Source organism: Heptranchias perlo, chromosome 5, assembly GCF_035084215.1.
Source record: "Heptranchias perlo isolate sHepPer1 chromosome 5, sHepPer1.hap1, whole genome shotgun sequence".
NCBI lineage: Eukaryota > Metazoa > Chordata > Chondrichthyes > Hexanchiformes > Hexanchidae > Heptranchias > Heptranchias perlo.
In genome coordinates this window covers 65,597,853-65,625,229 of record NC_090329.1, presented here as the reverse complement: position 1 = coordinate 65,625,229, position 27,377 = coordinate 65,597,853, and the positions used below count along the sequence as shown (strand labels likewise).

General features: G+C 40.6%; 1 protein-coding gene across 2 annotated transcripts in view; it reads right to left on the bottom strand.

Moving 5' to 3' along the window:
* The window catches only part of ptchd4 (patched domain containing 4), a 59,429-nt gene extending 36,096 nt beyond the window's left edge, over nt 1–23,333 (bottom strand). The window contains exons 1-2 of one of the 2 annotated variants that reach the window (XM_067983786.1): nt 22,725–23,333; nt 9,156–9,633 (exon numbers count right to left, since the gene is read on the bottom strand). In XM_067983786.1, the coding sequence (XP_067839887.1) occupies nt 9,156–9,633; nt 22,725–23,333 (1,087 nt within the window). The remainder of the gene's footprint in view (nt 1–9,155; nt 9,634–22,724) is intronic. The other variant, XM_067983787.1, reaches the window with a different exon arrangement.
* Nucleotides 23,334–27,377: the final 4,044 nt, after the last annotated feature.

The following is a 27,377-nucleotide window of genomic DNA, read 5'->3' as shown; positions in this document are numbered from 1 at the left end:
AAGGGTTTCTTAAAGGGGCAGCAGTCACACCAGTCTTCCTGGTTGCACTGAGGTTTCAGAACCTCATGGTCAGTGTCTGTCTCCTGGTCTGATCTTGATTCTGGATTGTCCATATCTTCAATGGCTGGACCTTATTTTATAGAAAAGTGGTGAAGCAAGCAGCAGGAAGTGATGTCCTCATAGGTCCTGAAGACTATATTGTAAAGCACCCTATGATCTGTTCAGACATCTGAAATGCTTCTTCAAAATGTCAGTGGTATGCTCAGTAAATTTCCTGGTGGCCGCATAGGCTTTGTTGCATCTACTTTCTGTTTCTGTCTGTAGCTAGTGTAAGGGTGTCATTCGCCAGGGCTGAAGGTAGAAATGGTCACCAAGGAGCCATCTCCCTTTGCTTTCACATGGACAATTGGGGCAAAAAGTAAGCAACATGGGTCGTCCCTAGGAAATTGGCATTGATCTGCATGATATGGTGGTAGTGGTCACTGACCAGCTGCACATTGATGGAGTCAATTTTACAAGTTCAGATTCCCCACATGGCAGTCCTTTTCTTCCGGATTCTGGGCCATGACACAAGCTTGGAACCCCAGGTGGACTCCACTTCTGCTGATAGTTGGTATTGCACATTTCTGTCGACCCTACTCCATGCCCCTCTGAGAGCTGGGAACAAAGAATTTCATGATGTAAAGAATCCCAGTCCCTGGCCCCCCTTCCTCTAATGCTATTGGCCTTGTTTAGGACAGGCACAATAATTACACTAAAGTTATTAACCCTTCAGTGTGGATTTTATCATGCATCAACTCCATGGAGTGTCTTGGCCACCAATTTCCATCAAAAGGCCAACAAAATGGAATAAGTCTGAGTAAGAGATACATGGGAGCACTTCAAAATAATCATCTCATCTGGAAATTCAGAAGATGCTATAAATTCCAATTCCAATCCCATCATAACGCCCAAAATAAGATGTGTAATTTTACATGAGCAATTAACAGCAGGAAAATGGCACTAAGGGCTGAATTTTGCTGTAAAGATAACGGTGAGGTTAATAGCACTCACTGTTATTTATGTGTAAATCGGAGAGCAATTTCCAGCGACTGCATATGCGCAGTTAAACGCAGAAATCCGGAAGCTGCTGTACGAGATGCAGTTCTCCTCCAAAAGCTGTGCGAAAATGGCATCTCACTGTCTGGCTCCCTGTTCAAATGTATTGAATGGCGTGAAGATCCTTTGCTTAGCTGATAGATAGGGACTAAACTCGCCAAAAAAAAGTTAAGTCAAGTCATTTCAAGTCTGAATACCCTTTTAACGGCATGATAAGTCTTAATTAATGCCAAACAACCTCTTTGGCTCTGAAAATTAACTTTTACAAGCGTGGAGTCTCATTCCTTCTGATTTTAATTGTTGTTGGACATTTAAAAAAAAAGTTAATCATTTTTTTTTAACTTTTTCTTTCTGTCTCTGTCTCCTAATTCAATCTTTCTTTCCCTCTCTTTATTTCGCTTTCTGTAGCTGATTTGATGATTAGCTGAATTCACTATTCTAACTTAAACCTCCTGGTTCTGACTGCGCTGTTATTAATGATGCTTCAATTTGATTGGATAAGGGGATACACAGTTGCTTGTCCTGTTCACACAGGTCCCAGATGCCCTGTAGACGGTGCTGTGCTTTATGGATCTCTAATTTACAGTAACTTGCCGTGCAAAAGCTCATAGAAAGTCTACAGGCAAGTGCAAGTCTAATGAATGGCAGGCACCGTTCGTTCGGCACTCACAGCGAGATCCAGCCCAATTAAGAGTAAAACCTTAATAATTGCTATTGCTCCTTTCCTTACTGTGTATCCTATATGGCTTGATTTTGCCTTTTCTGAACCATAAACTGGTAACAAATGCAGGAGCTGGTGAGACTTAGGACAGGAGATGACTGGAAATGCTGAAGGATTTATTTTTAACTTTCTGAAGCCATCATAAAACTTTAACTGATCTAAATGTTTTTGGTTTACATGCAGTATAATAATAAAATGTTTATCCTATCACTTTTGTGAAGTTGTCTACGAAAAGATTTGAATGGCTGTTTTTAAAGAATTGTTAAAATGCTAATACTAGGGGAATGCAATGGTTAGCCATTCAGTGTGGGTACTAAAGCAGACATTGGCAGAGCCACTGTTAATGTGCAGCAGAAGACAATTAGCACCAAAATTATGTATTTGTATTTTTGTGCAGGAGAAGAGATGGTGACAGGTTAAAACTTATTCTCACCAATTTTGCAGTTACAGTAAGAAGCACAGCTCTCATAGCTACTGCACAATTTCTAGTTGACTTAAGACTGACCAATACCCGAGCAGTTGCTTTTTACAGTACACACCTGCATATAAAATGAGAAACTTATGTCCCTGTTTGGGTGCTGAAAGTTGTACATGAATCATTCTGATGGCTGCTATTCAATGGAAGAGCAAAAGGAATTGAGTCTCACATCTTATTTAGCTATACTTAAAATTTTTTTGTCAATCTGACCTTTCTGTCAGGCAGAAATCCACCCAACCCGAATTATTCTCAGGCCGAACTCAATTTGACTCAATCTCACCCTGCTCTTTAGGCAGAACACAAACCATCCTGATTCACTCTCAGGTGGATCGTGACTCAACCAAACCAGGATCTCAGGGAGAATCTAATGTAACCCTGCTGTCCCCCAGAAATGCTGGAAGAAGCTGCAAAATCCACCAACCACCACTAAAAAAAAGATTACACTGTAGCCGGTCGTTTATCACATAGCTGTTTGCGGAATCTTGCTGTCTGCAAATTAGCTGCTGTGGTTCTGTCAAAGTTAATGTGGGAAAAGTTAATGCAGGAAAAGCCCAGAGAAAATAGCCAGCATATACGAACGAACATACGAATTAAGAGCAGGAGTAGGCCATTCGACCCCTCGAGCCTGCTCTGCCATTTGATAAGATCATGGCTGATCTGATTGTGACCTCAACCCTACTTTCCCGTCTACCTACTATAATAACCTTTGACTCCCTTGTCTCCCTTGACTAGGAATCTATCTAACTCAGCCTTAAAAATATTCAATGACCCTGCTCCACTGCTCTCTGGGGAAGGGAGTTCCACAGACTCACGACCCTCAGCGAAAAAATTTCTCCTCATCTCCATCTTAAATGGGAGACCCCTTATTTTTAAATTGTGGCCCCTAGTTCTAGTCTCTCCCACAAGGGGAAACATCAATTCAATGCACAGAAGCAAACCTTAAGTTCTGGTAGATGTCCAATTATTTCTAGGAATTGCTTTTTTTAAAAACTGACAATTGCTCTAGAAATGTATCAAATAACTTGAATTCCAACTGTTATGTGTACACTTGAATTAAACCGTGTAGGTGTAAAACATTACTTATCAAATCAAACAATAAACTAGAAAATCACGATGGTCACTGAATCAAATGGGTCAATTCATATCAATTTGAAGGAGGAATGGCACCTTTTTAAAATTCCGGATTAGGACCGTAAACATTTTGCAAGCCACAAAAATAAATAAATCATTAGAGTTGACTGATGTCGAACATTGATCTTTTCGCTGGCAGGAAAATACTCTTCTAAACTAACTGGGGGAAAAATTGGATAAGGATCCGTTCTGGGCTGAAAATAACAGTCTACTATTTGCATGGAGTCTGAACAGAGATCAGACATCACAGATGCAGATCCCTATGTTTACACACTGATGAGTTATGTCAAAACATTGAATAAAGGTTGCACACTACTTAATGCCAGGTGTACAGCATCATGAACAAGGATGCAGTGCAGGAAGACGTTCAATGCTTTGACATGAGTGGTCAAGGTGAGTGAGGTCAACTGTCAAGTGGTGTCTCCTACCAACTGCACCATGCACTACACCCCCCATCCCCCACATACCAATAAACTCTTTCCATCAGTACTCAACTCTTCCAATCAGATGCTCCCTCTCACCCTTACACATTACCACTGTTTCAAGCCGCCCACACTGGCAGCTATTCAACCATGACAGGCACATCACCCAGACACAGGTCTCGCTTTCTTACAGGAGAAGGTGGCTCATATCAAGAGGCAGCAAGTGGCCGTGGCATTTAGCCCCTCGAGCCTGTTCCACCATTCAGTGAGATCATGGAGGACCTGTGACCTAACTCCATGTACCCGTCTTAGCCCCATATCCCTTAATACCCTTGGTTCACAGAAATCTATCAATCTCAGATTTACATTCGCAAGTGTGCTAACATCAACTGCCGTCTGCAGAAGAGCGTTCTACACGCAAAGGGTGGTAGACGTTTGGAAGCATTTCCTAACTTCACTCCTGCACATCCTGGCTCTACATGTTAGGCTATGTCCTCACGTCCTAGTATTCAAGTGTAACAGACCTCCAAAAACAGTTGCCAATGTCTCGGCAGCCAGAAGCAATAATCCAGCCACTAACCTGTAAATCCTGCTTGGTCTCTAAAAAGCGCCGGTGGGGGGTCCTCCAGGCACACTAAGACACGTTCAGATGGTCGGGGTTAAGACTGTGCGTTGAGTTGAGCGTTAAGTCCCAAAATGGTGTCTATCACTTTAAATCAGCGTTGCACACTGATTGAAGCCATTTTATTCCTACTTTACATGATTCCAACGTTCATTATCTGCGACTGCGTTAACTCTTATACCAAGATGGCCTCTGGCGCACATCACGCTGGAAACGTGCATACGCATCCAAGATGGCGGCCGGGTAGCGCTGAAACAATTGGCGCTACACGGCCCAATTTAGCGCCCACTCACTCTGAATAGGTGACTGGAGTTTCAGTTTTAAGAGTACATGAATTTAACAGGATTTGAAGCCAGTCCTGCAAAATAAAATGTCAATGCTCATCCTACCAGAAGTGCAATAGCATCTGGAATGCCTTATTCAAACCTACCTGAAGATTAGTACAGGTGACAGAGTTATTATATTCTTATTGAAATAGGCTTTCAAAAAGCCTAATCTTGTTACAGTGCAGTTAATTATATAACATTGACTTTCATTGGTTAGTGAATTATCACGACTGGACAGTGCACCCATAGAATCAATTGTTTGTTTCAATTCCTACAATTTGTGCACAGAACTGTCAGCATGAGAATGTCTCACGAAACGTAGCAATGGCCTAAAGTATATTTTTTCCATTTACAAAAAAGTACTTACTATCTTTTGGGTGCATTGTGATTGAAAAAATATAAAATACACATGATCCCCCAACCCAATGTTGTAATAAACCTTTACAGTGATGCTAAAGAGCTGATACGAATAACAAACAGCCACAGATTGAATGCAATCTGGGTGAGATTCTAGAACAGCTTTCTAGGAAGTATTGTTGTATTTTTTTCTGGTTATTAGGTAATCATTTTAAGAATGTTTTATTACTCAAATCCAATTAGTAAACCTTTGTGTTTTCATATAAAAATGATTCAGGGGCATTTTCCCACATCATTCACTATTAATAACAGAACCACTTCACTACAAGAGGAAAATGACTGTACTTGACAGAAGTGTGCTGTAAAACTACAAAAAAAGTAACTTATGATAATTGTCTGATGCTGGATAAAGCTTCTGGGCTGTGGGAGGCAGGAGGACACACTTCACTTTGTCATGATCCCAGATCAACATTAAAGACACTTCTCAGAATAATGTCACATGCTGAGTGATCATTGTTGATAGCTGAAATGAATAATTGTAAAGAAAATGAGCACAATTACATTTCCATGTGCTCTAAATTGATTTGAAAAAATGCCAATTCAGTTAAGGAGATGAAGAAGAGATACATTTATGTAGAGTGGGATGTCATGATGTCCATACATCAGGACTTTGTGATCTGACAGCACATCCTCCAGCATTATTGCTGGCTCAGATTCACTCGGCCAGGCAAATTCTGTTTAGTATTCTTTGTTCCATGGTACTGGCTGTGCAAATGGACCACACGTGGGGTTCTATTGTCCTGCAGAATTCGATACATTGAGTGATATTATAACAGTGATATTGGTCTGTTCTTTTTCAACTGTTCATAAGTTATTGGTAATGTATCCTCTTATTTACTAAACCAAATTGCTTTGCTGAGCTAATAAGACTGAACGAGTCCTATAAAGTAATATTTTTTGCAATGAAACATGGTCAGCCTGATTTTGTATGCATCGCTTTATGGGTCTCTATGGAGAATTTGTAAATCTTCAAGGCAAGGACAAAACATTCCTGAAATAATCTGATTCTCTAAAGTGTTTGTGCAATTGCTTCAGTGATGCAAAATCCACCTGGCTGAGGTGTAACCTCCTTTCTACACTAAACATATTGCACAGCAGGGTGTTCCCTACTGCAGATACCTGACAAGTGGTGATTGCTGCATAATTCAGAGATGGAGATGTTCTTTTGTTGCATTGGAGATCCCTGAAGAATAACAGCTGCAATTTTCCTTCATATACATTATGACTGTTTCATATAAAGAATCTAATTTTAAAAAGGAAGTGATTTCATTCTCTGCTCTTCCCATAGTTCTTAACTTGCAAAAATAATAGCAATTATTTCTAATAGCCCAATGTGGATAAGGGACTAGACTACCTAAAGGCTTGATCTAGAGTTCGTTTGGCAGAATGGGTGGAAGCACTTTATTGAAACAATTCCTTTCTTTTTCTCTAGTGGTCTTGAATAGCTAACTTAAATAATTATTTTATTTCAGTGGGTTGAGAACGGATCTGGCCTGGGTAAATTGAAATCAAAGATTGGCAGGCAAAACTGTAATTGAACAACTGGCAGCCTTTAACGAGGAGATGGTTCGGGTACAGTCTAGGTACAGTCTAGGTACATTCCTACGAGGGGAAAGGTAGGGCAACCAAAGCCAGAGCTTCCTGGATGACAAAAAAGATAGAGAGTAAGATGAAGCAAAAAAAGGGGGTGTATGACAGATGTCAGCTTGATAATACAAGTGAGAACCAGGCTGAATATAGAAAGTACAAAGGAGAAGTGAAAAAGGAAATAAGAGGGGCAAAGAGAGAATATGAGAATAGACTGGTGGCTAACAAAAAAGGGAATCCAAAAGTCTTCTATAGGCATATAAATAGTAAATGGATAGTAAGTGGAGGGGTGGGGCCGATAAGGGACTAAAAAGGAGATCTACGCATGGAGACAGAGGGCATGGCTGAAGTACTAAATGAGTACTTTTGTATCTGTCTTCACCAAGGAAGAAGATGCTGCCAAAGTCACAGTAAAAGAGGAGGTAGTTGAGATACTGGATGGGCTAAAAATGGATAAAAGGAGGTACTAGAAAGGATGGCTGTACTTGAAGTAGATAGTGCACTGCCTGAAAGGGTGGTGGAAGCAGATTCAATCATGGCTTTCAAAAAGGAATTGGATAAATACTTGAAGGGAAATAATTTGCAGGGCTAGGGGGAAACAGCAGGGGAATGGGACTAACTGGATTGCTCTTACAAAGAGCTGGCACGGGCTCAATGGACCAAATGGCCTTCTTCTGCACTGTAACTATTCTATGATTCTATGATTTCCAGTGGGCCTAGCACGTTGTGGTTAACATACTGGGAATATTTACCAGCTGCCACTGCTTTACGGGAAGTTGGTGAATGCCCAAAAGGCAATGTGGCTTTCAAAATGAATTATCTTGTTCATTATGTGCCCAAAATAATAACCACAGTTATGTCCTACCAAGAATTAAATTTCATGGCCACTTTAAATAGAAATGCGCACAGGTCATACAATTCGGATTCTGAGTTTAGATAAATAAAACTAGGGTTTAACTTGCCTTATATGTATACCACTTGACAAGTTGTTATGAATTTGGCAAACTTCTTATTTCTATTGATGGGCAGAAAATCAAATTACTGCTTGTAACAAAACCTGCTGATTTTTTTTGCCATAGTGATAGTCAGTTGGGAAAAATTAAAGGCAGTATCCCTGGACACCACAAGGGAGAAAATCTATTCCCAGGAATTCTAAATCTCAATCGAATCCAGTTATAGGTCACCAGTGAGGTTATTACTGTGGAAGTGGAATCTTCTCTCGTAAAGTATCCTATGCTTCATTTTTCTGCACTTTTCCTACAGGTGGGAGAGGTGAAATTCGACTCGGGCAGATCGCAAAATGGGCGAAAGTGAATCAGCAGCCCATGGAAAAAAAATTCTATGGAGTGTAAAACGGGTCACCAATTCGCTATCGCCCATTTTGCATTAACGCTCAAGACTAATTTCACCCCCCAGGTACTCTGTGATCCTTAAAATGTAATCCTTATAAATTGATATCTACATATATTCTTTAATCTGTCCTTTCTGAATGCCATGATGTGGAGATGCCGGTGATGGACTGGGGTTGACAATTGTAAACAATTTTACAACACCAAGTTATAGTCCAACAAATTTATTTTAAATTCCACAAGCTTTCGGAGGCTTCCTCCTTCTTCAGGTGAACGGTGTGGACACCTGACGAGGGAGGAAGCCTCCGAAAGCTTGTGGAATTTAAAATAAATTTGTTGGACTATAACTTGGTGTTGTAAAATTGTTTACAACTTTCTGAATGCAGAAGTCTACATAATAAAAAACAGTTGTGACTTTTTCTCTAAACGTTACACATTTCTCCAACTGCCTTATTATTACTGTATCTGTGATTAAATTTTGTAATCACACAGGAAGAAAAAAAAATTATAAAGCACCATTGAGACAGTTGGTCTCAATAGTTTAATTGATTTGATAAACTATTTCTTTGAATATTGCGTGGTGAATCTTTCAGATTAGATCGTCACTTCACCTTGATATTACAGTTTTTAATTGAGTTGTTTTTACATCATCATCCAAGTTAGAATTAATAAAGCACAGGAAAAAAATCTAGTTATGATCTCCAAAGGTCAGCTATCATTCTTTCTCATTACCTAGTCTTTTTCTGTCAATCTGTTATCTATCTAAATGTCAGTCTGTATCTAATCAAGTTACAGAAAAGTTAAGTTTTTCTGTACAATGCACATATTCAAATATTCATAGAGCTAGCCAACATTTAAAAAATGACAGTACATTTAACACAGCTTTGTAAAGTTGGCATTATATCAATCATAATCTGCTTTATAAACTTCACAAAGGTATTCTTGAAAATGCACACACTAAAACTACGGTTTATTAAAGAGAGAGATTTTGGAGAGATAATTACCCATGGCAAAGAAAGGGATTCCCAGTAGAGTGGAGTTGTATTTGCCATCAGTGCTGATGAATATCCCTGCTGCAGTGACAGTGGAAAGGCAGATTGTGATAACTCCTAGCAGTCCTAGGAAGGGTTTGCTGCGGAGGCAGTCCCTCATTGCGCTGGTGAGAGTGGCAGCAATCAGAACCAACACTAGGCTCACAACCACCTCAGTCCTGGCCACAGTATTGGTCTTATAGAAGTCCTTCCATAGGCCAGAAGATGTCAGGGGGTACAGCTGCAGGTCACTGTGCTCCTGTTGAAATTTAAGCATGAGGTGGCAGAAATCAGTTTCCCATTTCTCTGCAACATCTTGTAAGGCAGACCCGTAGCTTTGCAGGTAGTAGGTGATCTGTACTGCACTGGCTGATTTAACCTGGTGTTCTCTACTGTTGGGGATGAAGATCACTCCTCCAAGCTGATGTCCGATAAAAGTCACCCTGCCGTCCTTTAATGATAAAATGATTATGTTCATATTAACTTTAAGTTCACAAAAAATGTTTGTACAACTTTTCATTAAATGTTTTAGAGTTAAATGATGCAGTATTATATTACTAATAAAAACTGATAATCATTTACCATTGTCATGTTGAAATAAAAATAAATAATCAGGATAATTTCTGTCCCTTAGTAAGATGATCAATTCTGACTATGGGATATAATAGTAGTTCAGTGAGCCTAGAATTATGCAGTGTTTTTGGCATGGAATTAGCATAATCTGGGTGAGTGAGGAATTTAGGGGCGGTTTCTTCCCCTTTCAGGCCTCGTTGATAAATTCCGATGGGAGGAGGAAAGAAGTTATCTCCCCACCCAACTACCATCATGATGTCACTTTCAGAGTGGAACTGGTGAGATGCCAGTCTGCTCCCGAAATCTCACCAGCTCTACTCAGTGTATGGCCAACGGTAAATATGCCCGCAAGAAGCAGGCATATTTGCCATACAAGGACTGTGAGTGAGCCATATCCCAATGAGATATATCCCAATGGCAATCGATCTCAGACAGATCAAATGTCATTAGGGAATTGGCAGAAGGCTAAAGGGAAACTTAGCAAGGTAACTCGGACTGTGGAACTCAGATTGCTTCCTCCCCCCGCCAGCATAGAGTGGCAAGGTGCCATGCTGACATCCCACATGATTCCATTGGACTGGCTCTCCAGTGGTGCATCAATGGCATGGGCCCCTGTTTCTATTATGCAAATGGATTTGTCCCAGGAATTTGGGACAGGTTCAAGACAAGAGCAGATGGGTGTATGGAATTCCTGTCCCACCACACTTGAAGTGGCAAAGCTGGACCGCCAGAATCTTTAACTTTAAATGCAGAGAAAAATATACTCCCATATATATGCTTTTAATATATACAGTTATCTTCAGAATTCATTCTTACAAGCCTAGAAATTATTGTTGGTATTAGTGGACATTCCTCTCTCCACTATTTTAATGTAAATGTTAAACAATGTATTTTAGGTGCGTTAATGCCGCCATTAAAATAACAGGCAAAGAAATATCATACAAACAAATCAAACATTTTCTGTGAATATTTCACTAACAGTAATTTCTAAGCTTATAGTGTTTTAGTGAAAGCAATATGCTGGATATGTTGAAAATATATGTAATATGGCATGAAATACAGTACAATCATTTTGAATGTCATAATTATCAACCACTAACGTAACAAATGTTAGCAATAAAATTGTAGCTGCCTGAGGAGTTGCAGTTAATACATGGTTGTGCTGATACAGCACATTTTCAAGGCTAACAAGAATGTCCTCAGTTACAGAGTTTTTATAATTGGGTTAATAAAAGTACTGTGGCATACAAGCACAAAATTAACTTTAAATATTGTAATGACCTTCTCAATGAAGCTTTATCACAATCTTACCCCATTATTGAGGGTGTTGTCAGATTTACCAATTGGTAAGCTTAAAATTGTCAGTAATTTATCATACATCTCAGAAAAATTAACGTTTCTAGAGAAATGAGTGGAAAGGCGCTATCTTCTCTGTCTGTTGATTCCTAAGGGGTACGGGCCTACAGCTTAATTCTGGCACTAACTAGCGCTAAATTTGCAATCTCACTCAAGTGACCGCAGGATTGCTGTTGTGAGAAATGCAAAAGTGTCACACTGGTGCAAGAAGGGGTTCTTTTCTGAGGATGGGGCTGAGGCACAATTATATACGTCAACCATTGGCATTTTGATAGTCAATGTTTCAACCCATATGTCAGTTTGTTTGCATTTTAGAAGAAAATTCAGCTTTCTCACTAGGATTAGTTGTTGTTATTATCAATCATTCTGATCAGTTGAAAGGCAGGACTGAAGGCTATTAAAACCCAATCAAGCAGATGTTGCAGTGACAAAATATTTTTGTCTGAGATATAGCATGGTATTTTTGGTCATTGGTATAAAAAGGGTCAAGAAGTAGCTTTACTCAAAGAAATCACATCCCAGCTTAAATTGACACGACTGTTACAGGTTCTAGTCAGTATATCTGTGCCGTGTCCATGGAAGGGCTCAAGCTATTCAATTCAAATACAAACCTCTTGTAGGTTTGTTCAAACATGTGTCTGATATGTGTTTGATTGGCAGTGCATATAAACTAAAAAGATTGTCGAATCCTTCAAAGAGAGATAGTCATGCTGGATGGTGAAAAAAGGAACCGTTACATAAGAACATTGCTTATATCAAGGTTTAACATAGCAGTTTTGAACTATTTATTATTTTCTACTACTCAAGAATCTTAACAACTACTGTAAAAATATATGTTGTGCTACTGCTACTGTGCACTTGTTCTTTAACTGCTTAATAAATTTGCTTGGCAGTTAAAGTCTAAGAAGAAGTCTAGTGTAGTGTTATTCTGCTGCTTTCCGAAGGCAAGGAGGATCATGTGATAAAACCAGTAGCTGAAATAAACTGAAGCAGTTTCTCAGTTTGATCTCTGGGTATGCTATGAAATTATAGTATAATATATGGGCAAGAGAAATCACTCCCTGGGACATAGAGAGGTGGGGCTCGCCTACACGAGTAGCCTGAGAGACATAAGCCAAAAAAAAAATTATAGAGTAAAAAAGAAACCAAAAAAAGTAGCAATTATTTTTTCCCATTGTTAGCTGTATACAAACTCGAGATTAAGGTTTAAGAAGGTATTTATGGTCACAGTCATAGGTGATTTATCTAGTATTTGCCCTTAAAGATATTATATATAATAAACTACTAAAATCCTACTTAAAAAGCTTTTCATTTTTTTGGCCCAGTTCTTGTCTAATGTGCAATTGCAACTACTTTTAAAGATAACGCGGGTGCTCCCTGGTGTGAATACATTAACTGGATTTATTTGAGCATTCCCGTCACTGCACTTCTGGAATTGCCACGGTTTGGAAATAAAATAGGGAGTAGGTTTGGGGTGGTGATGAGTTTAATTCAATTTTTTAAAAATATACACTAAATATTCCTATGTTTAGGATTTTGTTACAATCTATTGCCATAATATGTGATATGGCCTGCTTGTGGGTGAGTTTTGGCATCCGGTTATATTCTCTAACTTTAAAAGCCGTTCCCACTTTGTTTACATGCTTGTGGTGGAGCTTAATTTGTTGCTGTGCAATTATGGTGAGCGAGTCCATATTACAGTGGTCAACATTCATAGGGATATGTAATTAATAATCAATAACAACATGGCAAATTACAAACTCCAGACTGGACGCTGTCGGTCAGATCCACCCGAGTAAATTAAATTCAGCTCCCTGCACCTGTTCCTGCAAATCATGAGTTCTTGAACTTTAGTTTTTTTTAATGATTACTGTATAATTATTTTCACTACAAAAATATAACCTTTCTGACAGAATCATAAAAGCATTATAGGTTAGGAACATAGGGACAGGAGTAGGCCATTTAGTCCCTTGAGCCTGTTCCACCATTCAATGAGATCATGGCTGATCTGTGACCTAACTCCATATACCAACCTTAGCTCCATATCCCTTAATGCCTTTGGTTAACAAAAATCTATTAATCTCAGATTTAAAATTCACAATTGAGCTAGCATCAACTGCTGTTTGCAGTAGAGTTTTCCTAACTTCTACCACCCTTTGAGTGTAGAAGTTAGAAATTACTGTTAGCAATTATAGTGATCAAACATTTAACACATTCATATGACATTCCTCTACCCACTATTTTAATAGAAGCACTGATGCGTTTCAGGATTTCTAACTATTTGGCTAGAAGAGATTTTTGGTTTAAGCTATAGTATGGTTTAGATATTAAGTTAAATTTAATGTTCTAAGGATTAATTCCCAAAGGTCCAAAACCAGGGAACACCTCTTTACCTCAAAAAAATATGTTGCAATGTCACATCTGTCAGCCCTGGCTCAGTGGTCCCTCTAAGTCAGAAGGTTATGGGTTAAAGCCCCAGTCCAGAGACTTGAGCACATAATCTAGGCTAACACTTCAGTGTAGTATAGAGTGAGTGTTGCACTGTTGGAGGTGCCATCTTTCAGATAAGATGTTAATGGATATAAAAGTTTCCATCGCATTATTTGAAGAAGAGGAACAGAGTTCTCCCAGTGTCCTGGCCAATATTTATCCCTCAATCAACATCACTAAAAACAGAAGTGGCAAATGACGAAGGCCCAAGTATCACAAGAAATTGGTCTTTGGGCCTTATCTAAATATTCAGGGCGAGCTGCTGGAGCCTATTGCATCTCCACAGGCAGTTCGCCCGACAGAAGCATATAATTTTGGCCTTGCCATCAGTGGGCCCTCAGATAAATCCTGGGTTGGTGGGGGGGAAGTGGTGGAGGACAGTGGGAGGGAGGACGATGATGGCTGGCAGTGGCTGGCAGAAGTACTGTGGAGCCAGGAGAAGCATTCTTGCTTCTCTTGGATCCACAGCAACATTTTTTCAAAAAATTAAATAATTAAAAAATTAATAATTTACTTACCTTTTCAGCTGGCTAGGCCACATCCATGTCCTGAAAACGTGAGCAGAGCAGGCTGCGGGCCAGCCTAACTTCTGTTAAGGGTCCTTCATCAGGCATTAGGCCCCTCATTAACATAGGCAAAGGACCTAACACCTGTTTCAGGCAGCCGTCCCAAACACCTGAAAAATGGCCCGGCACAATTTCAAGTCAAACATCTTTCAGTCGTGCTTGGGGCACAGGGCGTTGCATAGAAACATAGAAAATAGGAGCTGGAGTAGGCTATTCGACCCTTCGAGCCTGCTCTGCCATTCAATATGATCATGGCTGATCCTCTATCTCAATACCATATTCCCACTCTCTCCCCATACCCCTTGATGCCTTGTGTGTCTAGAGTTGCGTCCCAGAGTTGGTCCTTTTTGCGCTCACTTCACACCTGTAAAATAGGCATAACTATCACCAATTTCTACCCCATTATATGGTTATTTATCTCATTGTTGTTTATGGGATCTTGCTGTGTGCAAATTGGCTGCTGCGTTTTCCCATTGTAACAATGACAACACTTCAAAAATGGCTGTGAAGTGCTTTGGGACATCCTAAAGTCATGAAAGGTGCTATATCAATGCAAGTTTATTCTTTTATTAGACAACAACTGGGCACGCCTGAGAAAAATCCTCTGAGGAAAGTGAAAAAGCTTTATAAAATCGGATCTTAGCAGCTTATTTAATGGCTGGAGATGCTGGAACAAAAGAGGACCAGCTGTCATAATGATCTCTTCCAAAACGTAATGACCATGCCATCAAAATTATTATCTTTATCACTTTGAGATAATGGGTAGGTCATTAACACTTTCCAACAGTTCCAATAAGAATCCATACATGGTATGTTGGAATGGTTGCAGTCTTGTGAGCTCAGCAGGTATTGACCGACAGAATCTACACCCAGGAGGGATACTGCCGCTCTGATTGGCAGTTCAACTGGCCAATCCCAGAATATAGAGAGTTGGAGGGTGTGGGTTAGGGGTCAAGCCCTGGCCTTCCTGTCCAGCTAAGGAAAAAAGAAACATGTGGTCTGCAAGAGTTGGTAAAGAAGTCAGATTTAGAGAAAGAAAGCTCTCTCCTTAAGTACACTGCCACATAAATTCAGGGAGAACATTGGTCTGGAAGTCTATTTGACCCACTAATAGGGATAGTGTGGCATGCTTTGTTATTTTCTATGTTATGAGTAGTGTTACGAAACAAGTTGAAATTCACCGCATTTGTTTCTCTCTTTGTTGCACGTCAGGACACATGTGAGATGACAATATTTAATTCACATCACAAGAGACTTTCATTGTTATTATCCCCAGGGTCACACTACCATATGACTAGATATTGGACAGTAAAGGTAAACTACTGACTATAGGGAATGCATGGTCCACTTATGGAAGAGACTGGTGACTGAGCCAGAGAAAATATCTAGTGCAGACCCATATATGGTCTGAACATTGAATACAGGAGTTGGGATGTCTTGTTGAAGTTGTACAAGACATTAGTAAGGCCACACTTGGAATACTGTGTACAGTTCTGGTCACCCTATTATAGAAAGGATATTATTAAACTAGAAAGAGTGCAGAAAAGATTTACTAGGATGCTACCGGGACTTGATGGTTTGACTTATAGGGAGAGGTTGGATAGACTGAGACTTTTTTCCCTGGAGAGTAGGAGGTTTAGGGGTGATCTTATAGAAGTCTATAAAATAATGAGGGGCATAGATAAGGTAGATAGTCAAAATCTTTTCCCAAAGGTAGGGGAGTCTATAACGAGGGGGCATAGATTTAAGGTGAGAGGGGAGAGATACAAAAGGGTCCAGAGGGGCAATTTTTTCACTCAAAGGGTGGTGAGTGTCTGGAACGAGCTGCCAGAGGCAGTAATAGAGGCGGGTACAATTTTGTCTTTTAAAAAGCATTTGGACAGTTACATGGGTAAGATGGGTATAGAGGGATATGGGCCAAGTGCAGGCAACTGGGACTAGCTTAGTGGTATAAACTGGGCGATATGGACATGTTGGGCCGAAGGGCCTGTTTCCATGTTGTAAACTTCTATGATTCTATATTTTCAATTAAACAATAATGTTCACTGTGATACCAAGAGCAATTTCTAGCCTCAATTTTCAAGGTTTTCAAAACAGAAAATGTTTGAAATGCACAACATGTTGATTAGCATTTAAAAGAGGAAAGGCATGTTAATGTTTATTTAAAATTGTTAAATCAGCATAGAATATTAGAATAATAGAAAGTTACGGCACAGAAGAAGGGCATTTGGCCCATCGTGTCTGTACCGGCTGAAAAAGAGTTATCCAGCTTAATCCCACTTTCCAGCACTTAGTCCATAGCCTGAAGGTTACGGCACTTTAAGTGCACATCCAAGTACTTTTTAAATGAGTTGAGGGTTTCTGCCTTTACCACCCTTTCAGGCAGTGAGTTCCAGACCCCCACCACCCTCTGGGTGAAAAAATTTCTCCTCAGCTCCCCTCTAATCCTTCTACCAATTACTTTAGATCTATGCCCCCTGGTCACTGACCCCTCTGCTAAGGGAAATAGCTCCTCCATATCCACTCTATCTAGTCCCATCATAACTTTATATACTTCAATCAAATCTCCCCTCAGCCTCCTTTGTTCCAAAGAAAACAATCCCAGCCTATCCAATCTTTTCTCATAGCTAAAATTCTCCAGCCCTGGCAACATCCTCTCCTCTGTACAGAGTAAATCTCCTCTATACCCTGTCTACTGCAATCACATCATTCCTGTAATGTGGTGACCAGAACTGTATGCAGTATTCAAGCTGTGGCTTAAGCAATGTTTTATACAGTTCCACCATAACCTCCCTGCTCTTATATTCTATGCCTCGGCTAATAAAGGAAAGTATCCCATATGCCTTTTTAACCACCTTATTTACCTGTCCTGCTACCTTCAGGGATCTGTGGACATGCACTCCAAGGTCCCTTTGTTCCTCTACATCTCTCAGTATCCTCCCATTTATTGTGTACTCCCTTGCCTTGTTTGCCCTCCCCAAATGCATTACCTCACACTTCTCTGGATTGAATTCCATTTGCCACTTTTCTGTCCACCTGACCAGTCCATTGATATCTTCCTGCAGTTCCTCACTATCAATATATTCTAAATTTAGGTGACATCCTTTCTGCCTCTGGGTTTGGGACAGGAGAACAGATGCACTGTCACTTGGCATGTGTGTTGTAAAGGGTTTCAGGTCACATTAATGGACAGAAAATTATAGGCACTCACAATTTCAAGAGTAGACTAAGCCTTGTTGAGGGAAGTTGATAAGAAGGGAGGGTAAGAGGAAAACTGGTTGAGGGTGAGGGGCCTCTGGCTTCTTGGGGGAAGCAAGTGGGAGTGGGAAGAGTGAGGAAGGGTTAATGGTGGTGAAGTGGCTGCAGTGGAGCAAAGAGGTGGGAGGATTCAAGGGTTAAGTGGGCCATTGGAAGAGGTGGGGTGGTAATGGGAGTGAGGAAGCGGTAGCAAGGGGACTGGGCATTGGGAAGGTGAAGGGGTAGTGAACATGATGGGAGCAAGAAGGATGGAAGCACAAGTGATTGGGGAAGGGGATGGAAATGAGCCACAGAGAGTCATATTTTCCCTGCAAAGCCCACCACTAATGCAGCCTGCAACCTTTGCTATCTCCTTTCCCTGCCACATCACCCATCACCTCCCATCTGAAAAGAAAGAAGAGAGTTAAAGTAGTAGAAGAGGACAGAGAAGCAAAACAAAGAGTTAAGGAGAAAGAAGCAGCAAAGAAGAGAAAGAAACAGAAGCATAAGAGGAGAGACAGAAAAAAATCAGCAACATAAAAACATCAGAGATGGATAAGAGAGTGACAATATTCTCTGATTTGCCATGTGCAATATCATGGGAGATTGACTAGTATTAGAATAATAATGGTGTGTACTGGTATTCTTTTGTAAGTATGAATGGTTTGCAGCTCACAACTATCACCCATACGATTTATGCAGGTAACTGATTATGATTGCCTTAGGCTAAGGGAAAGAATGTTTTCAACTTGCTGTCATTTGTATTTTGTATTACCTCTCCGATCCAGGTGATGCTATTGAATTCATTGCAGGATACTAATGCCAGATACCACCAATTTAGCTAGCAATTTCAATAAGTGAATTCTTATTTTTATTTTTCACATATATAAATAATCACTGCTTGGCAGGGAAAATATAGTTTGCTCCCATATAATAAAATAAAAGAAATGCACTTACTTAAGCACAAACTATTTATACATGTCGTTTTAGAAGAAAAAACATACTGAAAAAACATTTTTGACGGGAATTTGTAGGACACCAACCAAAAATCCTATCAATGTTTTCAGATGCAGATAATATTGTGCTCCTGATGGTATGTTTGGCCTTTTTTATCATCAGCATGAAAGACTTACAACACACAAAATCTACTTATGAAGGTCTTGTTGAAAAAGTGAAAGAAATGATCATAACATGATCAACCCTAAGATATCTTACTTATTCTATATTTGCTGGCCTATAAAATGTTGTAAATGTAGAGGATATTGAATGGAGATTGATAACATCGGGTCACCCAGAAAACTACACCAGTGTAACATAATCTGCATCTAATGTGTTCTAATGAGTGTCCACTTTATTCCACAATATATTATTCTAATAAAATGTGACACTGTTTTTTTAATTTGTTGCAATCGGCTTGCTAATGGATGAGTGGAACAGATGTTAATACATTTATGGACTATAATAAAATAATGCAAATTCTGAGCAGTTATATGGAGTGGATTCCAGTTATATGGAGTGGACTCACATTACTCAGAGGAGACTAAATTTATTTTGTTTACTTGGACTCATTAGAGAGAAGACTGCATCCTATCAGTCTGTGCTGGATTCAAGCACAGACCCCATAACTGAGAGAACAGTTCCAACCCACTGCACCTCTCAGTCAACACCAAAAAACTACAACAACCTGCATTTATATAGCACCTTTAAAGCAGAAAATGTCCCATGGTGTTTCACAGTTACAAGGGAAAAAAGTGGATTCCAAGCCAAAGAAGGAGAGATTGGGAAGGGTGACCAAAAGCTTGGTCAATGATGTGGGTTTTGAGGACAGAGGGGGAGGTGGAGGGATTCAATGATAGAATTCCAGAGCATGGGGCCTAGGGAGCTGAAGGCATCCACCATTTGAGGCTAAGAGAGGATGGAGTCAGAGGAATGGATATTTTGGGGGGTGGGGATGGGGGTTATAGGGCTGTAGGAGATTACAGAGATATGGAGGGGTGAGGCCATGAAAGGATTTAAACACAATAATAATTTTCAATTTGAGGTATTGGGGACTAGAAGCTTCAGAGTTTAATTGCGGGGGCCAAAGGCAATTGCTTCAGAGTTCCCAATGTTTGGCTGAAGGAAATTGCAGCTCATCCTGCTGTGACTGAATGTCAGACAAGCAGTCTTATAGCACAGAGGTAGTGAAGGAGTTGAGAGAGGTGGCGGAGAGGTAGAGATGGGTATCATCAGCGTACGTGTGGAAGCTGACCCCAGATCTACAGATAATTTGCCAAGGGACAGAATTAAATGAAGAAGAGGAGAGGGTTGAGAATGGATCCTTGGGGGACTCTGGGGCTGACAGCACAGGGATGGGAAGAGAAGCCACTGCTGGAGATGCTTTGGCTACGATTGGTTAGGTACGAGTGCAGCCAAGAGAGGCCGGTCCCACTGAGCTGGGCAACAGAAGGCCGCTTTTGAAAGAAGATGGTGTTGTTGACCATGGTGAAAGTTGGAGAGGTCGAGGAGGACAAGGACTGATCCCTAATATCCTATTGTTATTCCTGTTTTTCTTGTTCCCTTAGTTTAAACACTTACGATTGAAGACTGTAGTTGGGTTAGCTGGTTTGGAGAAGGTATTACACCGCACTGTGAGGAAAATGATTGAAAGTACTCAATTGAAAAGATAAGATTGCTGAAGTGCTCTTTGTTAATGACTGTATCTCTGCTCATATTAATTCACTTCCCTCACACCAATGGGCTCAGTATCTCCTACAAGTCGGTGCACCAGTGCAATCATCACAATCACTGTTTAAACACAGCTTTTTGATAGAAACAGTAACAAGTTAATCATGGCCCTATGTAGCTAATTTTGAAAAAAATGTTGGCACTTCCATACACTCTTTAAGAATGTCACTATCGAAAAAGAGCCTGGGAGAGAACTCATCTGCTGCTTTTGGGATGAGACCACTGGTTCTGGTAACAGTCTATGCTGTTCTTTTTGTTGTAATTTCTCACTGCTACACCCTGCCTGCAAGAATATTTAACACAATTCAAGTGATGTTTCATGTGTGCACTATAGTGTCTTTATTTTACTGCCTTTATCTTATTGCTGCTAACCTTACTGGAATTGCATTAGTGCTATTCACTCCAACATATGTATTTTTTTAATAGTCATGTAAATCCCCCCCACCCCTGCACTTGCAGTGGTAATTAAGATCTTTCAAGCTGAACTAAGATAACACTTTTATTATCTGTTACATTGCAGATAGCAGTATATTTAAAGCGACAAGCAATCCTGTACATGGGCATGTAACCCAAAACATGTCTACTGGTAATTCATGCACTGGAAAAATGTTCCTAAAAGCACTTTCACATAACACAAAAATTTGCCCAAGGGAAAATAACACATTCACCCACCACTAAGATGTGCAATGATGATTTCACGCAGCACAAAGAAACATTTGATAGCCCCTTCAAGCATTGCAAGATGCTACTCAATAGTCCTAGCATTTAATTTGATATTCTTACTTCATGACTTCTGCATGCACCATAACTGTTAAAACTAAAGTAATTCAATAACTGATCATGCTTTTTAGTGAGTTAGTCCTTGGTATTACACTAGCCAAAGCACCATCTGCTCAAGCAGACTACTGCAAGCACTTCTTGTTTTCTATTGATTGCAGCCTTATTTCCCAGGACCTTCCAGCAGTATAAGAACTGTTTTAACATCCTGAGTCACAAAACTCACACTGGAAAACACACTTACAAGAATTTGTGAGGTGCTGTCTCAGTGTGAGCAATGACATTAGCCTTGATCTGAAACCATTTCACTGTTGTGTACAACATAAAATTAAAAATAAAAGCAACAGTTCCAAACATTATTTCTCAATGTGACAAAATAATCAACATCTTATAAACAAATTCCTCCAAAAAATACATGTCCTGCAATGTGATACAGTACTCTATTTTGGGGATTATTTAACACACTCATGACTATACTGAATGTGAAATATGATTGAATACCTAAAGACAAGTAAACAGTGTAACTCTCAAAGTGTAGGGTTCTCTATATCATTAAATGTGTCATTAAACTGGTAAGCTTTTCATACTTTTCCCTACTAACTGATCTTCATTCTTACATCTGTTACATAAATACATAGCAATAGTCTGAAGGGTGCCCATTTCATTCCTAATACTCCTAATACAGGACTATCCTAATGTTCTACTCGTCCAACCTGAGGCCTGTGTCTAAGTATAGAGATTCTGATCGGCTGTCTCTTATCACTATCCTTACATGACAGTGCAGATAAATCACTGCAAAAACATAATTATTTTTGATCATGTTCTGATAAATACAATATTAACATGTTAGGAGGGTTGTCGAAGCAATTATCACAAGCTAATACTTTAAAAGGCTCAGTTAAAACTTCATGCATTTCAGCTGCATCGGACCCTTATAGATGCCCTGATAATCCTTCCAATATGCTAGTATTGTATCGTTCCCTGTACCAGTCTACGAAGAACAGGCTCAGGTTAGAGAAGGCGATATACTTAAATCTGGTACACAAAGTTCACGGCTAATTGAGTTTTTTGAGTTCTAGTGAATGAAAGAAAATAATTTACTTGCATTCCAAAATATACACTAGCCTCTGAATGTCAAGGAAAGGATATCCATAAGATTACTGAACAGCAAATTGGGAATAAAACTCTATAAACATAGATATCGGTGTGAAGTTAAATTTTTAAATATCCATCTGCTACTGTTTCACTCTGATAAGATTGTGTATATTGAGTTTCTGTAACACGTCATTAAGCTGCAAGGATTGAAAAGAGACCCTACGCTATAAGATGCATCTCTAAGTGTTAGCTCCCTGAGACGTCTAATTTCCACTTAAGTACTGTTGGTTAGTCTGGTGTCCAAAATTGTTCCTTTGAGACTTAAAACATGCTTAAAGGTATCACAAACTTTTCGTTCAGTTTTACAATTCACAAATTTTAGGATTATCTGAATTACTTGCGGACTGTTTCGGAACCAATTAGAGTTACTTTCTTTTTTGCTAATGAGAGAAATAATTCCGTGACTGAAAAGTAAGCCAAGACATCCCGATGATTTTTTTTTTCATAATCGCGTCTACGAAACAAACGAAGCAATGGAGAAAGCCCCGCGGCGTGGCTGTGTGTGCATGTTTAAAAGCGTTCAAAGCAATCTCGCCAGTCCTGGCGGGTTCTACAGAAAAAAAAACCAGCATCAGAAAATGTAACATAATAAAACAAAACAGCTGTTCGGAACTGAAATCTTCAAAAAAGGAAAAAAAAAGAGAAGAACGTTAGTTTTCACCTTTAATTTAGTATTAGGGTAGCGCAGTGACTTCCTCGGTCCGGTATTATTAGACAGTGCGGCTTGACTAAGATCCTCCAACACCTCGATGATATCGTCAAGCACACACCTCTTGTCGCTGTTGCGCAACATACAAATATGAGAGAAGGAATAACTGAAGCCCGACCCGTTGACGCGCATCTCCAGCACGGCTTTGTGCATCTGCAGGATCTGATCGGCTCTCTCCAGGATATCAGCCCCCGGCCGGGAGGTGAGCACCACCCTGCCGTATCTGCCCGGGGTGTGCAGGTCCGAGTAGAGGTTGTTCTTGGACTGGTTGATGGAGAAAAGACTGTTCACCAGAGTCCTCTCGATCTTGGCCAGGCTGTGCTTGGGCGCCACCAGCAACTCCAGGTCAGTTTCACGCTGAAATTTATTTAGGGAGGTAGCCCCAAAGAGAATGGACAGGACGGAGGGGACTGTCAGGAAAAAGACGGGATGCCTGCTCACGAATAATCCCAACCAGTAGAAACATCCCCTCAGCCCTGAGTGCACGACTTGTCGCAGCATCCTCCTCCAGCTCTTGCAGATCCCCCAGCCCTGGATCTTCCCGTAAAGCTCATCTGACATCTGGCTTTGCCCCTTTTACATGTCAATCCACACCAATCCCTTTTGGGTATTACTCTGGAAACACTGCAGCAATTCGCAGCAGACGGCCAACTATTGATCACTCAGGGCTTTTTTTTCTTGTTAAAAGGCCAGCCCTCGTCTCGCCATTGAGCGGTAATAGTTGTATTCTTTTCACCGCATCGCCCTCCATACATGTGTGCATTAGGGAGCAGTATAGGACTGTTGGAAGTGCTGTATAGGCGTACTCTAATTTATGGACCTATTGGAACCAAGTGTGTGATTCTGAATGGGGGAGGACGCCGAATGTCTATTTTTAGAGCCTTCCACACAACGCTGGATCCCGATTGAATGGAGCGCAGGCACTGAGCTAGAATCATTCAAATCACCAGCAAGATGTTGCTGCAATTGACTAAAGTCGAAATGATTGGTTTCTGTATTAAAATTGTTCAAGTTGCAGTTTCTATCTCCCCGCACTCCCCCCTCCCCTCCCTCCCTCCCTCCAGTCGCGGGCCCGGCGAACTTGTATTAATAGATGAATCTTTGAAACCGATAGAAAATAAAATACCTTCTGATTGTTTTTCCGGGTATTACCCGATCCATGCAACTGATAACCAGAAATCAAAGGATGGAGAAATCGCTTTGAGTTCGGTCTCTATCATTCGCTCTATTTGTATTAGTGGTTTAATCCAATAGGCAATTTTTTTTTACAGTAACTACAGTGTTTCCTTCGGCATGTTTATGATTATAGCTAAACACAGAATGTGTCTAAAATTATGTATAGTTCCACGACATTTTACTAATCTTTTTGTATTTGCTTTATATTCCTGCCTTTTCACTTGCCTTCTTATTAAATACAGACTTTATAAATAGTAGTAAATTATCACAATTATCTATTGGATAGAATATATTAAATTCATTATCAAGGTTGTTTAAAACAAGTAACAGATTTTTTTAATAATCGATATTTACTTTTTAATTGAGCAATTTAATTATTTTCTAATGAGGATGACAGGAGATAAATCAATACTTTTGCCCTAAAAATCTCATTAATTCCCAGTGTGTGCTGAGTTAGTTGATCTCAGCTAGGGCAGCAACTGAGAGGTTACCATTGTCCTGAGTACCCCAGATCAGGGAGGGGGAAAAAAAACAAGATTTCCTCTACTGATATCTATCGAGTTACCTTTGTTGGAAAATGGATATTTATGGGTGTTGAGTGAGAGCAGGATCAGGCTTGGCTGCAAAGCCCTCCATGAGCAAATGCCTGCGACCACTCAATGGCTCCAAATTTCCTCAGTCTGGGGTTCACTCCCATTGTAAAATGACTGGGAGCGCAGGAGAGAGGGCAGAAAATTGGGCAGGACCTGCAAACCCATGGGCACTGTCCAGAAGAGCTGCCATGGGAAATTTCTGCTGGGGCCTGATGTGGTTGAAGGTTAAGTCCACCCCATACAAGGCCTATGACTCCCTCACATCGCGCACCTCCTGAGTGCCCAGCGATTTGGACGGTAGCAAGATCCCAGCATCTAGGCCTATGGAATGCAAGATGGGCCTACTGGGGACTCCAGGCTGGGGTCATGGCTTGGAGAACCCCAGAATTCAGTGTTTATATTTTTTCCATCAAGCTCTTACAAAGGGAGCCAATTAACTGTATGGCAGTGACTTTTGGTGGGCGCCCTCCAGCAGCATCCCCACGGGACCATCCATCTACTGCAGTATGTGAGAGGCCAGCTTAAGATGTAAGCGCAAGTGTAATGTCCTACAATTGCTTCGCAAATAGTGCTGTGGGATCTTTTACATCTACCTAGCAGATCCCAAACCCACAACCTCTACCATCTAGAAGGACAAGAGCAGCAGGTACATGGGAACAACACCACCTGCACGTTCCCCTCCAAGTCACACACCATCCTGACTTGGAAATATATTGCCGTTCCTTCATTGTCGTTGGGTCAAAATCCTGGAACTCCCTTCCTTACAGCACTGTGGGAGAACCTTCACCACACGGACTGCAGCGATTCAAGAAGGCGGCTCACCACCACCTTCTCAAGGGCAATTAGGGTTGGGCAATAAATGCTGGCCTCGCCAGCGACGCCCACAACCCATGAACAAATAATAAAAAAAGATGAGAGGGTTGTGTTTAGAAAGGTGCACTGCTACACACATTCAGCCATTCTGGATAGCAGTTTGGAAAGGCACAGAGAACACAGGACATACCTATAGACCCAGGCCTGTACCCACTGGATAATGAGTCACTGGAAATATGCAAGTTAATGCAGCAGTCGCTGCTAGCCACAAGCTGTGACAAATTGCAACCTTTCCCACAACAAACACGTGGATGAAACATTTGTGAGACATACTTGAAGGGGAAAAATTTGCATGGCTATGGGGAAAGGGCAGGGGACTGGGACTAATTGGATAGCTCTTTCAAAGACCTGGCACAGGCACGTTGGGCCGAATGGCCTCCTTCTGTGCTGTATCATTCTATGATTCTATGATATGGATGTCAAAATGGATATATACAGAAGCTGCCAGATCTCTTTAAGCACCCTTTCCTGAAAATCTACACAATCCAGACATCCCTGTCCACACAACCTAGCTGCTCCCAGGAAGGTAAGAGTGAACCAGTATTAAACACAGTCACAAGCTATCAAGGATTTCCTTCTATTTGATTGGGCCACTAACACCCCACATACAGTAATGATCCAGCCCTGTGACACCCTTCTCTATGTTCCTCAGAAAAGTCGAACCTGAAGGATACCACCAAATTGCCCAATGCACTCAGTTCCCAGAATGCACTTAATTGTACCAACATCCTTGATGTATTTTGATGATTTTCCTAAACCTCCAAACATTTCCTCAAAATGATAACATGGCCAAAATGGGAAACTTGGTGTTGAGGGATCATAAATGGGAATCATTGTTAGCTTGGCTTAGTGGTAACACGCTCACCTGAGTCAGAAGGCCATGGGTTCAAGCCCCACTCTAGAAACATATAATTTAGGCTGACAATTCAGTGCAATACTGAGGGAGTGCTGCACTGTCAGAGGTGCTGTCTTTCGGATGAGACTTTAATCCAAACAGATAATCTGGACATTTATTTCATTGCTGTTTGTGGGACCTTGCTATGCACAAATTGTCTGTGGCATTTCCCTACACTTCAAAAGTACTTTATTGGCTGTAAAGCATTTTGGGACGTCCTGAGATCATGAAAGGCCTTATAGAAATGCAAGTTCTTCCTTTTGTACCCAGACTTCAAACCATGGATATTTTTCTAATTTCAGCTCAAAACAGCTGAAATATTAATCTAATAATCTAGTACTAGATTATTAGTAATTATTATATTATTACTCTCACTCAGAGAGGCTTCAAGATAGCTGTTACAGCAAATGAAAAAATGTCACTCTGGTGCAGTAGAGGGTGCGTTCCTGAAGTTGGATCAGAGGCACATAGCTGGAGTAGCTTTGCTCTGCTTCTGAATTTACGCACCAACTTTAGTGTCACATTGCAGCAGATTCCACTTCCAACAGAGATTTTCCAAGCAATTTCATACATACAAACAAACAAAAATGCTGAACAGGGAAAGACCAGCTGGTCCATCTAGACTGTGCCATACAGTCGTGATGCCTTCCTTATCCACTGTAGCAGCTTCCCACTAATTCCACAAGGTTCTATCTTGTAGATTAATCTGTTGTGAGGTACTTTATCAAAGGTCTTATGAAAATCCAGGTAGACTGTCTACCAGGCTACCCTCATCCACTAACCTAGTGATTTCTTCAAAAAAATTTATCAAATTAGTAAGACATAACCTTCTTTTCCAGAGGTCATGTTGAATGTCTAAGTGATCAGATAGAGCATCTCTGATGATCCCTTTAAGCTTCCTACCTATAGCTGAAGTCAAACTAACGGCCTTAAAGTATCCTGGTCCTGCCTTGTCCTCCTTTTTAAAAATTGGAACTAGCTGAGCATCCTTCCAGTCCAAGGGAACAGTCCCTGTCTCTGGTGAGCTGTTAAAGATATGGGCATGAGGCTTGCAAAGCACATGACCCA